We start from the raw sequence: 14,193 nt of genomic DNA, 5'->3' as shown, positions 1-14,193 counted from the left end.
CGCCGACGCCTCGGGAGTCTCCGGTATAAAGTACAATTTCATGTGCCGAAGAAATTTGATTTCTAATGAAACTTAGAGCCTAGGCAACGTATACCGCTACAGTGACAATCGGATCTCCTGATTGTTGTAACCCAATTTTTTTGTTATAGGTACAATATAGGTATAACCATTGGCGTACGTCGAAGGCTTAAATTATCTTATGTAATCTGTCAGATACGCATGGCACGGGTTCCTGCAGGCTGGCTTTTAGTAAACCAGCCATATAAATTTAGGTAGTTATCCCGTCCTGTGGACAGTTTATGCATTTCACTGTTTTTGTGCACTTTGTACATCTAAAAACGAGTCTAAAAAGAATGTCCAAAAAGAATGTCAGAGTGCTCTTACATATAACGTCCCAAATATATATCTGTTCTCAAGGACACAGACCACATGAGCAGCCGACTATTCTTGTATACCATGAACGGAGACGCATACCCCAAAGGTCCAGCCCGAATCTCAACCATATATACTCCGTAATCAAGCTTAAAAGAGTCATAAATTATGACGAAAATCTTCTTTCAATGTACTACCTGCTTACGATATCGTGGGCTTCATTTACGTGCCGTCTGGAGGATGCATAAGCCGACTTGACTATACGATGTTACGGGAAACAGTTTCTGTACGTACCAGAAAACAATCTCAAAAAACACCCCGAATTGAAAATAGAACCAATGTCTATCCAAAGAGCTCGGAAATTCCAATTCTACAGATATGCAGCTCAATACCGATCCAATAGAAGAGCAAACACTCGAATACGAGAGCTGGGGCCCATTCCTTCAGCTCCTATCCGCACCCTAGAGGGTTGGTACACCACGGAAATGGTATTGTAGACTATGGGCATGAGCAACGGCGACGTAATCGCACTTGAATCCAAGCCCTTCTCCTACGCTAAAGTACCAATCACCCCTATCTTGGTGGATATGGATGAAAACCTTGAAATCATGGATTTTGGGGGCGGTTTCACACGAGCGTGGGGCGATGAGGACAAGACTGAATCGAGTACGGAGTAAGGGTGACGGACATGGCTCTTTGAGAATTATGGAGTTTCGAGAACTTAGTGACCGTTGCGTTGAGTGGGGTCTCTCTGTTTTACGCCATGGCGCAGTTAGTTCTCAAGTTCGAACCGACAAAATATAAGTTGGAGATGGTAAACAGGACGCAGTCAAATTAGGAAAGCCAAAAATTCTTGTCGGATAAATTAGCCGATATGATGCTAGCTAATGAAAGATTAGGATAGAGTAGCTGAGGCTCCTTGATGTAGATGAGATCAGGGATATTCTAAGACGAAAAGAGAGAACCAGTGCTAGAGCAAGGCCAGTGGAGTCCAGCAGGAGGCTGGATAGTACTAACCTGCAAATAACATGGTCGCTCTTGCATTTTTACCAACTAGGTTGCCGAGCCGTTTTGACTAGTGCCTGCAAAGGCGCAATGGGGCCGTAGTCATTGAACCGTAGTGAGATTAGTTGCAATACCGGAATGCAATTGACATATAAAGACGAATGCTGGATATCCAGGGCGATGAATGCTTGCACTAAGCAGCAAAAAGACTGCGACAATACCGGAACGGACCATAAATAATTCGACAAGATGAAGAATCAGATATAAAAGATTGATTTATGCATGTTGAACTGAAACTGGAAGAAATAATAACAACCTATAAACCCGAGGAACGAAACCTGGGATACCAAGAAGGGATGCAAAATAAGGGGAAAAAAATAACAACAGATACCCTCCACGCTAAAAAAAAACAAAAATCAGACAATGAGCAAAACAATGGCTTGTCGACGACCAGGTCGAGTGTGTGTCTAGCCATGAGCTCAAAGTGAAAAAAAAGAACAACCGCAGAGCTTTTGCAGATGCAGGGTGGGACAAATATGTACAGCCGAACCAATAGTTTCTTTCGCACATGATTGCAATGAGCATTTAGCCATCAAGGCACAATGCGTCAAGCCAGCCACTTAGAATTGAAGTGATCACCAAGTTTCCTTGAAGAGAAGTCAGCATGCGCTCCAAAAAATATATATAAAAAAAACATCAAAACTTACAGCAATATACTGCCCAGCCTCCTTCTTCCGCTGCCAGAACATATCGGCCTCTTGAGCATTGAGATTACCCTTGGCCATGGCAACATCAATAAGAGCAGCCTCAACACCCTCACCCATACCCTTACCCGAACCACAAACAAAGACACGACCGTCCAGCGAGTTGATAACAAACCAAACAAGATCAGCCTGGTGTCTCACTTCCTCCTGCACATAGCGACTCTCGCCCCTACGGCTCTGCACAACAGTGCGGACCTTATCCTCATGCACGCCCCACTCGCCCGAGTAAAGCTCATCAAGCAGTGAGTCACGCACGCCCTGCAGTACCCAGACCTTATTAGCACAATTGGCCGACTGCAGACGGCGCTGCACAAAGCCACGGAAAGGTGCGATGCCAACACCGGCGCCGATGAGCAACATGGGGCCATCTGAGGCAAAGCGCGTTGCGAGCGGGTTCGCCATCAATCCCCGGAACATGGGTACGTGGAGATCGACTTTCTCGCCAGAGGCTTCGGCGGCAATCGCGCGCCGCGCGAGGGACTCCAGATAGCCGGACCCTACGCCTGTGCGGGTTCCGCCACGCCAATCCTCAGATTCGGCAACTGTGACGGCGACTTCAACTAGACGTCGGCATTCGGTACCCTTATATTGGCAGGATATCTGGGGGTCTTGGGAGAGGGAGTAGAATCGGGGCATAAGGGTGTTGAGGACAGAGAGGAGGTGGTCGAGGGGTGGTTGGGAGCTTGAGAAGGCAGTTAGGAGTTGAGTGAGAGAGACGAAGGAGCTTGTGCGTATGTCACAGAAGGCGCCTTGGCCTTGGGCTGAGGAGAGGTATTCGAGGATCTTTTTCTCGTTTGGCTCGCTTGCGTACTCGGCGAGGAGACGGAAGAGTGGCTTTGTTGGGGCGTAACTCTGGATGTCAGAGCACCAACTTAAGACTTCGCGACGGGTAGTGATGAGTTCGCGGGCTTTGTCATCGCCCCAGATTGTCGGCCACCGGCCTTTGGTGGTGCGCATGAGGACTTTCTTGTCGCGCATGGAATTTGGCACACCTAGAAGATTGAGAACCTCTTCGACTTCGGAGTCCTTGTTCTTGGGGCACACGCCAATTGCACCACCTACTACGAAGTCGACCATCCCGCTTTCGGCCGGGTAATCGGTGACATCGATATCAAAGTGATAGGTGCGCTTCTCGGCGCCGGGCCCTGTTAACTCCCGGGCGTGGAACAGAGGCGCACGGTATACCTGATAAGGTGGGTGCGGCTGCACGAATTCTGGCGGGTGGTCTGCGGGGCCAAAGGTCATCTCGACCGCCGATGCGGGAATTGGCTTGAACGAAACAGTCTTCTCTGGAAGAGGAGCAATGTTGGAAAGCTCACTGTCCAGGGTGAGGAGATTGAGGTTCAGCTTGAGGCTATCAAAGGCCTTGTTGCCTCTAGGTCCAACGATGGAATTGAAGCCTGAGATCGGTCCATCTACAGGGCGCAATGCCTGTCCTCGGCAACAACCTCCACCACAGCAGAGGGATTGAAGCTTCTGAGTGCCTGATGAGCCCACATTCTCCAATACCCTTCGCATATCATTCGCATTTTGTGAGATGAGGACAGTTGATGCCCGTCGCCGTTGCCGACCGCCGTCGACTTTTTCCTCTGCATTTTCGTCCTCCGATTGGGACTCGGTGCGTGGTGTCAGAGGGCTATTGGGGGAATTCGAGCCGCTCGATACAGTGCCCTGGGAGGAGCCCGAGGAGATGACATTGAAACTGGTGTCGGTCACGGAGAGCGAACGTACACCTCGAGGCTCTTCCGGAATTGGATTATCTGGGTGGGAGGTCGAGGACACTGGGATTTCTTGATAAGTGCCTCTGCGGGGACGGGACGCCGTTGAAGCATAAGTCGCCGACGGCATGATGGATTGAACGGCGTGAACTAATTTGATAGATCAGAATGTGAGCCTCGGGCGATTGGATTGGAATTAATTAGCTGTTCTCTGCATACCCGTGAGGAAACTTAAGATGTGTCGGGGAGTCACCGAAAAGTTGCACAAGAATCAGCGTAACGAGGGAAGATTTGGGGGGGGGGGGGCATATGAGTCAAGATGTGCTGGTTAAGGGCAGTATAGAACCCCCTTTTTTTTCACTTTCTATGAATAGGGCATGGGAAATAGAAGAGTGGAATGAGGAAGGAGAGCGTGGACCCGAAGAACGGGACGATAGTTCCGTACAAGAATAAAAGCGAAAATGACGGTATGGGAATGAGAAATACAGGGTCTCACAGAGAGAGCGGAAACAGTGACAGGGATTTTATCAGATTCGCCACATTCTTCGTCACGTATGTTACGGTTCCGGCATTGATTACTTTATACACATAAGATGGCTACATATGTATATATATAAGATATATAAGATATATAAGAAGAATATATAGCCTCTTAACTAACGTTGATCTTAAATTGTCAGCAATAATAAGGACTCCATTACTGGATATGGCGTGGTCTCCATTTGGGGTTATCGTATCCATATTCAGATCGACAGTGCATAAGGTGAGAGATTGTACTCCGTACTTTACCCGTATTCGGTGGCGTTGGGAACGAGACGTTCCGGATGTTAATTATCCCCCAGAAGACATCAGATGATTTTTGGGACCGATATACTACCTTAGGTAAACAACCTACAACGTATGTTATACAGGGGTTACCTACTTACCTACTTACCTACGTACTTCAAGGAGTAATCTGTGCAATTGGGGAAAGAAAAATGCATCCGAGGTGGGCCGACAGAAAATGTTGAATTCTGGAACGTCGTGTAATGTTACATTACAATACCATACACTACCTCGGTTATCAGATCAATCAGATATGATTCACCCGTCTCTTTTATGTCATCACATCTGATAACCTAGTTATGTACATAGGTACTTTGTACTTTGAAGGAAAACTCTTCATTTACACATACTCACTTACACATTCATCTCCACATATAAGCAATAGGTTCTATCTCATATCAACTGAGGCAATTCTGGAAAGGGGTACTTATGTCCTAAACAAATCCCCTGGGCCCAAGCCTCGAGCTCCCAGTCCTCACAAAATACTCCCCCACTTTCCGGTCAGCCGGACCTAGCCTGTGTGTTCCGTTGACCCATCACAGCTCTCCTAGCTTACATATCCTTTGTACTCGGTAAATACATTTCCCAACCATTCGGTCCAAAGTGGGGAGGTCGAAATCAATCAGTGGGTCTCAGTTTGAATGAGCTAGGGATGTTCTAGAAAAACAGTAAACAGAACAGATAACCCACTGGCTACTCCGTACTCAGTGATTCAATAATGGATAGCTCATCCCTGGGGCTTTTGGTGTGTCCTATTCTTATGTACTAGTGGGTACTATACTTGAGCGGCTGCGTTGGTCCACTCTATCTCCTTTGTCACGCAGGGTACGAAGGCTGGGGTTTGTAAATACAGTAGCCCTAGAGGCTGTATAAAGGGGAAACCTTAGGAGACTAACGGGTTCCATCTGATAACTTAATTTTAGTGCCGATGACCGGCTAAATAATCATGCCCATTCTCCTAGAAGTTCCCAAAGACATCTAAATCGAGTAACTATCACCGCCAATAGGGGGGCCACATTATTGTACTACATACTTCATAAGTTGGCCTGTTTTAACAAGGCGACCGAATTAATGATGCTCAAGCTAATCATAATGACAGAATATCAATCGTACCTATATACGGAGTACATCACATCATCACATCATCAAAATATTCAATCCCTCCAGCAGCCAAACACAGACAGAAAATAATAACAGAAAAAGAAAAAGACAATCCCTCTAACCCAGCTAAACGCAACCTTAATTACTGTCATCTCTGTGAACCAAAGCCACGGGGGGAATAAAATGATGTCTCCCCCTAACTAGATAATAAATCGTCGCAGATCCAACGATGGCAACATACATCGCCACGCTCCAATTCATCGTTTCAACCGTAACATCCGTCGATAGGGGGAAAAACGCAAAGACAAAGATCGGACAGAGGAACGCCAATGCGCCAACATTCACCGCCATGCCATATTTCCCAAGTGACCACCGGTGATGTGGGAGAGGCTCGCCCCGAACCCGTTTCAGAAACACGCATCCGATCGAGATGATATATGCGGACAACAGGGATGTGATGGTAAGCGAGATAACCGCGTTCAGAGCGACCTGAGACCCGATGTTGATCATCGATAGTAGCACTGTGATGACCAAAGACACCATCACGGAGTTAAGGGGGATGTTCCAACCTGGTGTGACCTGGCGATTACATGTTAATGAGGCTGAATCTACACCTTTTGTTTCTGAGGCCCCACATGAATCAGCATAGGGAGAAGATGTGGCTTACATATGCGAAAAAGGACGAAAAGGGCAGCCCCTCGTCCCGAGCAAACGACCAGAGCTGGCGCGATGCCGTCGCTACTTCGGTGATTGTACTGGCGGTCAGCGTTACCACCAGCACAACTGTCATGGCGTTTGTCGCCGCGATGCTACCCGTGGTATTGTAAAATATCTGGATAAACGGGAATCGCGTCGGGGTATCGAGGACACTGCCGATATCGCCTAGTGTGAAGCATAGTGTGACCAGCATAATGAATCCCAACACGCCGTTGACAGCGACAGAGGACATCATTGCCTTTGGAAGTGTATCTGACGCGTCTTTGATTTCTTCGGCTTTGGAATGTCAGCACGATATACCAGTTCTGAGATAGTGTATGGAGCTCTTACACATATGAACTGAACAATCATAGCCAAGCATAGAGGTTATGGTAGTAGATAAGCCGACCAGTGTTGCCGTCCCAGGGCTATCCCAGCCGCCTCCGTTGTTGAACGTAGTGAATACTGCGTGGGCATTATTGCGTGGTGCGAGTACCCACAACGGGATGATGATGGCGAACAGACCAACAACATGGATGATCAAGATTAATCCTTCCACGAAGGGAAGATTCTTTGCTAGAAAGGTGTTGAATAAGATTGAAAATGTTGAGATAGCAATTACTAGCATGGTGCCATGCCATCGTTGGAAGTCATAATCGGGCTGGTTCAAAACGATCAGGCCTTGAATGATTGTGCCAGCGAGGTAGGCGATGGACACAATAGCACATTGCCACCCCATTGCAGAAAGCCATCCTGAGATGACATGTTAGCCGATTAGACTTACACAGGGACAGGCTATGTTACCTGTAATGTAGCTGAGGTACTTTTGTCCTCTCTTCGGTGCGAACTCCGACACCCAATGGTACTGCCCACCAGCAGTGGGGGCCCTATTTGTCGATTGATCAGCAGCCATCTAGTCAAGGACCACAAATTGTCAGTCACATACATCGAGGCCATCTCAGCAATGCTAGCATACACAAGGGTGAACCCCAATGAGACGGCGATGAACCCCCATATCAAGCCCGCTGTACCGCCGTCGGTCAAGCCAGCCGCCAGCAATCTATTAATGGAGTTAGTGTTCTGCATGATCACTATATGCAGGGACTAGAACGTACGTCAAGATGACTTCCCATGTGCAGATTAAAGTGCATCCAAATCCAACAATTGAGATAAATCGAAAATTTCTCTTCGTAATGTTAGCCAAGCAAACACAACCGGAACAACAAGCAGAGCAACTTACTCGCAGAACCTGCACTCGACCAAGAGCATTCATATCACGCCGATCTGCAAGTGTGCCCATGTACCGAGGTTCAACAAGACCTTTCTGTGCGTACTCCTCGTCGTCTTCAAGACCCCTCATCGTCTGCTGCGAGTCAGGTCTGGACCTGCTGGAGACCGTCATGATGGCGCGGCGATTGAACGACCAAATAGAAATCTATCGAAGATGAGACGACAAAATTCCCCGCAAGAAAACAGGGAATTGAGAGAATAAAAGCAAAAGTCTATATTCTTGAAACGCGACGCCCCGAAGAGTCTAGAATGCGAAGTATAAAAGCGCCCAACAAAAAGCACCCTCTAGCAAAGCCAACCAAAAATGGCTACAACCAAAACAAGTAAGTATTAGGAGAAAACCCAGAGAACGGTGATCATGATGGCCACTGCGTTGCAGGGATCGAAGTGTGGTCTTGACGTGGGAGCAAGGCATGGCTTGGGGAAAAGAATTCTCGCGCGCCATGTGGGAGAAAATACCCCCTCGGAGCACTCAAGCAACTATCCGAATGATAGATCGGTGTTTGATCAATGGTGCTGCATCTAATCCAATTGGGAATGGGACATTTAAAACTTATTTTTGAGGTTTGTTATCCCTTGTCTCTTTTCCCGGAATGAGGATCACAATCCTTGCATGCCAAGGGGGCTGTCGATGTAATGTCTTTAAATTTGGGAGATATTGAAATACGGACTGACTATCGGGGTTGTAATGCTACTTTAAATCATTCAATTCTGTTCTACTCCGGTATCGCAGTTGTGTGTAGACGATTACGGGTGTCTCTATTAAGAGCGCACCAAAATGATAAGCAACATGAAGTACGAAATATAAACAATTCTAATCCCCTGAACAGACCAGCACCACTACCCGATACATTTCTGATGCGTCACTCATGCTAACCCTCTAACTCTATTAATCCCGGTCGCAAATCCCTTTGATACTTATCCTCCAGACAATTCCGCCACACTCCATATCTCGAAATGGCGGGTGAATGCATAAGCCCCTCGCTTGATTTGCTCAAAAGCAAACTATGTAAATAGCCTATCGGATAACAATCTCTCAAAGACCCGAAGCCTAATTCTCAAGGGGCGCATGCTGATCGACGACCCTACAGCGGAACACTGTGCCCTAAAGCCGTGTGCCTAGCCGTACTACCTCGAAGTTCGGTGTTCGACGTGAGGGAGAAAAGGAAAATCACCATTCCAACCAGATGGCTCAAACTTTCATCAAAAATAATAATTGGCACCATTTATACTCTCCAACGGAAGAAAGGGATAATAAACTAGCTATGCAGATTCGAAGTCTCCCCTCTAGCATCGGTCCATATCGAGCGAATCTCCCGGGGCCGCTAGCACTACATATGTATATGCCTAGACTTAATGATCCATATTTCTATCGGGTATTAGCATATGATCTCCAAAGCCAGTAACAATCACAATCGCAAGTGGACTGTAGGAAGAACGGAACCTAGCTCAGCCGTTATTGCCTTGCCTAAACGCCTGCATACCTCCTGCTCCGGCTTTTCTATACAACGTATACAAGCGCCTCAAATTAACCCCTTCTTCAATTTATTTCCGTCCATTCAGCCCACATGGCTCCCAGATCTGACAGCCTTTCACTGTCGCTTTTGTGTCTATGTTGATAAGCCATTACACATAACACAATATCCGTCCACATGACATCAATGATAATCCCCAAAAGGATACTTATCTAGACTCCGTCGTCTGTGGTGACTCCCGCTCTCCTCACTGCAATGGGCCCGTATGTTCCCGCAGGCCAGTCGCCGCCCTTCGAGGTCGTCGATGATATGCACCATGGCGCGTGGGTGATAATCACTGCTGCTATGGGGCTGGTTGTCTCCCTGGCGTGTTTCTTGATTCGGCTGTACGTGCGGCTTATGCTGATCCCGCCGTTTGCGCGCGATGATTGGGTCTTGTTGGGTGCTACGGTGAGTTAGGGCATGAGGAGTCGAGTCGAGTCGAGTCAGGTTTGAGTTGAGAAAGTATCTGAGCAGAGTGCTGACATAGTATTTCAACCGATGTAAAGAGTATCGCCGTGGTGCAATCAAGTCTCATTTTTTATGCGTGCTCGCGTGGATTCGGGACTTCTATATCGTTATTGAAGGATGGTCGACTCGATCAGATTCAGGCTGTAAGTTGTCATTTGATATGCTATTGCTTTGCTCCTATAGACCCAAACTGACCAGCTACTCAAGTTACTTGCAATAAGTGATATTATCGCGCTGATAATTATCTACCTCTCCAAATGCTGCGTAGTGGCTATCTATCTCCGCCTCACGCCGCAGAAACCACATAACCGTGCATCTTGGGCAACACTAGCTCTGTGCACTGCCTGGATAATCCCGGCTATATTCATTGTCCTAGTCAACTGTGAGCTAAATACGCCTTGGCGAAGTGACAGTAGCCAATGCAATAACTTGGTATGTAAAACCATCAATACAAACGAAACTGTTTCTCATCTTGCAAGAATAGTACATACGGTGGCAATTCATTGCAGCAGTCGACGTTATAACCGAGCTCCTTCTCTTCCTTCTAGCTGTAATCCTCCTAAAAGGCCTCTTCATGTCCGTTCGCCGCAAACTAACTGTCGGTCTCGCATTTATATTCCGTTTTCCGTGAGTGATCCACCCCAACCTCAAAAATTCTAGACTAATCGCATAATCCCAGCCTCATAATCTTCTCACTAGTCCACATATCAACTCTCCACACAGCCCTAAACAGCCAAGACACAACCCTCGCCGCCGTCAAACCAACAGTCTGGATGCAAGTCGAGCTTCATTACGCCCTAGTCGCATGTAGTGTATTCTGTCTGCGACCCTTCATGGCAGCCGTCAGCACAAACTACGGTACGGCGGGCGACTCGACGCTGGAAAGTAGCGCGTCGCGATCGCGATCAAACGGTACGAAAGAAGACTCCAAGACCGGGTCTGGCTCAAATTCAAATATCGCTTCGAGATCAATGTCGCATTCTCGCAGAAACAGGAAAAGAGCAGGTACGGGGCCATGGCCGCCGCTATCTTATCCGCCCGTTAGTGGCTCTGGTTCTGGTCCTGGTGCTATTTCCAGTCCATCAGAGAACCAGGCTCCCATGCTGGATCCTACGTTGCGCCTTGATACTAGCCCTCATGCGCATGGAGCGCTTAGAAATGACCAAATGGACAGAGATAGTGGTAAATCGGATACAGTGCGTGCGCCAACGCGTCGGTCGATGTTCCCGCTCAGCGCGCCACGCAAGAAACATAGCTCTCAGAAGATGGAAAAGGGGAAGCATGGAGTAAGGGCTGGATCTGTGGGCCCGTTTGCTATGGCGTCGGATTTGATTGAGCTTGTGCCGAGGCCGCATATTCGGCATGCGAGTGGTATGAGTGAGCGAGGGGCTGGGGAAGAGGCGGATAAGATGGTTATTCATAAGGAGGTTAGGTACTCGATTCAATATGAGGATGAGGCGGAGATAAGGAGGCGGGAGGATTTGACGATTAATTCTGTTGATGTTTCTGCTTATGTATAATTTTATTCTTATATTCACATTTCTTGTATGATGTATGGATGTGGATGAAGTAAATGCTGCATATCGTATCCCAAAATCTATAATACCTGTAACGCCAGTCCTGTTGAATCAAACCAAGATATTCTTGATGATAAAGGCTATACACCAAACCTCGATTATATTATAACGCTTCAGCCTTTTAGCCGCTTGAAAGGATGGGCTTCGGTGCTCCTAAAAACAAAATTATTAGCTCATGAAGACAGGATAAACATAGCTGGGAGCAAACATACAGCACATAATCGTCCAGACTGATATGATCTGGCTCAGAAAAGATAAGATAGAGGTACTTCAAAGTCTCGGCAAGCCAAAAGCTCTCCATTTTGTCCTCATGTTTTGGTTTCGAATGACGCACGTCGTTGATAGACGAATGGCCAAAGTTAGTCCGCGTCGCCTTATCAATGTTCTTAAACATGCGCCAGGCAGAGTCCTGGAGACTTTTGTCTCCAGTAATCCGGTACATGACGAACAGAGATTCGACAGCTTCAGGTCTAGACGGGTGGTATGTTAGTGGCTGCACCAAGAGGAATGAGATAAAATCATACCTGAGCTTGTACGATGCATCTCGCACACTAGTCACACCTGGCGGTAGATGCTCAGCCTCAATGCGGCCCTCCGCTTTCTTACGGTCCTCCTCAGTCTCGATAGATTGTGATATGACATCTGACATCCATTGCTCTTCATCCCACGGACAGTCATCAACCTGCTTACAAGGGCTGACCTTAAACACCTCCGGCATAATCCCTGTAGGCATTACATCATATGCCCAGACACAGCCGTCAGTAAGTCCGCGGGCAACATACATATCCTCTGGCCGATTGAAAACTTTAGCCCCAATAGCCACGGTGCCGCCCATGAAGCACTTGAGGTGATCAGGCGCGTACTGGAAGGTTTTCAAGTCACCACGCAGTGCAATGACGTTAGCTGTGAAAAGAACGTGCTGGTCCTCGTCCGGGGTCATCCCTCTGAACAGCAGATTCTCGTTGAATGTTCTAATAGCCTTTTCGTACATCTGGCGATATTTGTCCGTCTGTGCGCCCAGAAGAATATGTTCTTTGGGCAAGTATTCGTACGCGGAATCGGCACATCCGCCGATGGTGAATTCAGAGTTGTCGAATGTCATTAGGTCGGTGTTAATCCATGTCGGCCACATGCCAGGCATCCGGGACTTGTCTTGTCCAATCTCAAGCTCGTTCATAATTCGCTGCACAGCATCATAGTACTTAGGATCACCAGTCAACTGGGTCAGGCGGGTGAACTCCATCGTCAATGAGCCCATTTCCGCTAAGCTCGTGCGTGATGATGGTGTGATTTCTTTGCCTTGGGCAGATCTGGGTAGTATCAGTCTCGAATTCTCGTTGCATATTTCTGTATATTTTGGCGCACCTAGTCCACTCCCAGCGCATTTGCGGCATACGGTTATGCGTATCAAACGCATTGAAGATCATCTCGCCCAGTTCGACAGCCTTTCTCAGCAGTATGGGATGTTTGCCTTTCGTCAGGTCATGAGCAGCAATAAAGCCACCCATATAGCGAATGATAATCTCAAAGACAGGCACATGCGTGCTCTTGGTCGTTGTAAAGTCGATTCCCTCCAAAGCTTCCAGGGCCAGCTGCAGCTCATCATCTAGTCCCATAATTACAAGAGCATCTAGCGAATCAACAAGCGTGGCACCCCAGCCATTGAAAGTATCCTGGTACCCCCCCGTGCGGGGTTTCACCTCATCTCGCATCCACGCATAATCCTTATATCCATTCCATGAATGAAGAAACGCCTCCTTCACAGCATCCCGCTTCTTGAGTCTGGCCTTGCGCTCGCCGCGGGTTTCTTTGGGGAAGTTATACTGGATGCGGGGGATTTTCGCTGAACTTTTTGGTAATGGAATGTACTCTGTAACGGGAAATCGCTCGGTGACTTTATCTAAACGAATGGCATCTTGCCTAAGGGTGCTGTCTTTTCTGGAGATTGGTTTTGGTAGGCGACCTCGGTATGTTTGTGTACTAGGGAGCCAGAAGAAGAAAAAGTATGTTGCACCAATCAGAAATAAGGCTGTTGATAAAGGTCGGTTTTTGCGCTTGTTATGCATGATGAATGAATGAATGAATGAATGAATGAACGAAGGGAGTAGGGGTGCAAAAACCAAGGAAACAACGAACGAACGGTCATAAAGAGCCCAGAGAAGGAGTGCAAGGGTGTGTACAAAGTACAAATCAAATCAAATCAAATCAAATCAAATCAAATCAAATCAAATCAAATCAAATCAAGGGACCAGTACTCCGTGCAAAGGTCGACATTGATGTCTCGGAGATATTAAGCGCCCCGACAGTTGGAGTAAACAAAGGAGAAAATGGACACACTTTTACACAATTTGGCACGTCATGGATTGTGAGAGGTCTCTGTGAATGGGAAGCAGACGCGGCCGATTCCTTTGGAACTCCATTGATCGTCCTTGGTGGCTTTTGGAAGTTTAGTGCAAGGCATGATGTCGCAGAGAGAGTCGAATGATGATTGGTGCAATTTGGGAATTCCATCCCCTTCACATCTGGCCACACAACAAGGGAACACTGCAGGGTCCTAGCTGTTTATTATTAGAGTATTAATACGGAGTAGTCAAGTCTAGACTTGCGACAAAAGCGCCAAGAGGCTCTTTGGTATCTGAGGGCGCCACCAACCCCACTACGGCCCCTGACTCTGATGGAGTAGGAGTTGATCTTGTCGATTTTCAGACTCTTGAAAGATTGACACTTGAAAGATCACAACAGTAACACAATATGAATTTGGAAGCTTGCATGGGCTTTAATATATGTATCTATCCATACTATATTGTGTCAGTGCTTTGGACCTGCATCTGGGATCAAAGAGAGTAGTATCAAGAAGACT

At 47.4% G+C, this 14,193-nt stretch overlaps 4 protein-coding genes across 4 annotated transcripts; 1 reads left to right on the top strand and 3 right to left on the bottom strand.

Annotated features, from left to right (window-relative positions):
• Positions 1 to 1,984: 1,984 nt before the first annotated feature.
• On the bottom strand, positions 1,985 to 3,989 carry N7479_006342 (FAD binding domain protein; the record flags this gene model as incomplete). Its single annotated transcript, XM_057254036.1, has 2 exons — positions 1,985 to 2,024; positions 2,085 to 3,989. 2 exons carry the CDS (start codon positions 3,987 to 3,989, stop codon positions 2,013 to 2,015), a joined length of 1,917 nt encoding a protein of 638 aa, XP_057107898.1. The 3' UTR covers positions 1,985 to 2,012.
• A 1,934-nt stretch (positions 3,990 to 5,923) lies between these two features.
• On the bottom strand, positions 5,924 to 7,883 carry N7479_006341 (putative GABA permease; the record flags this gene model as incomplete). Its single annotated transcript, XM_057254035.1, has 7 exons — positions 5,924 to 6,364; positions 6,453 to 6,778; positions 6,833 to 7,234; positions 7,286 to 7,368; positions 7,428 to 7,541; positions 7,597 to 7,667; positions 7,722 to 7,883. The coding sequence occupies 7 exons, from the start codon at positions 7,881 to 7,883 to the stop codon at positions 5,924 to 5,926; spliced, it is 1,599 nt and encodes a 532-aa protein (XP_057107897.1).
• A 1,579-nt stretch (positions 7,884 to 9,462) lies between these two features.
• On the top strand, positions 9,463 to 11,276 carry N7479_006340 (uncharacterized protein; the record flags this gene model as incomplete). The annotated part of the gene is made up of 5 exons (XM_057254034.1): positions 9,463 to 9,696; positions 9,795 to 9,899; positions 9,940 to 10,188; positions 10,241 to 10,383; positions 10,436 to 11,276. Coding segments are annotated over 5 exons (1,572 nt in total), but the record flags the coding sequence as incomplete, so codon positions are not given.
• A 170-nt stretch (positions 11,277 to 11,446) lies between these two features.
• Positions 11,447 to 13,399, bottom strand: N7479_006339 (glycoside hydrolase family 47 protein; the record flags this gene model as incomplete). The annotated part of the gene is made up of 4 exons (XM_057254033.1): positions 11,447 to 11,486; positions 11,546 to 11,803; positions 11,858 to 12,643; positions 12,699 to 13,399. 4 exons carry the CDS (start codon positions 13,397 to 13,399, stop codon positions 11,447 to 11,449), a joined length of 1,785 nt encoding a protein of 594 aa, XP_057107895.1.
• Between the last annotated feature and the right edge of the window lie 794 nt (positions 13,400 to 14,193).

The sequence above is a fragment of the Penicillium vulpinum genome, assembly GCF_028829585.1.
Source record: "Penicillium vulpinum strain IBT 29486 chromosome Unknown utg000003l_segment0_segment0, whole genome shotgun sequence".
NCBI classification, from domain to species: Eukaryota; Fungi; Ascomycota; class Eurotiomycetes; order Eurotiales; family Aspergillaceae; genus Penicillium; species Penicillium vulpinum.
This window is presented reverse-complemented; position numbering and strand designations above follow the sequence as displayed.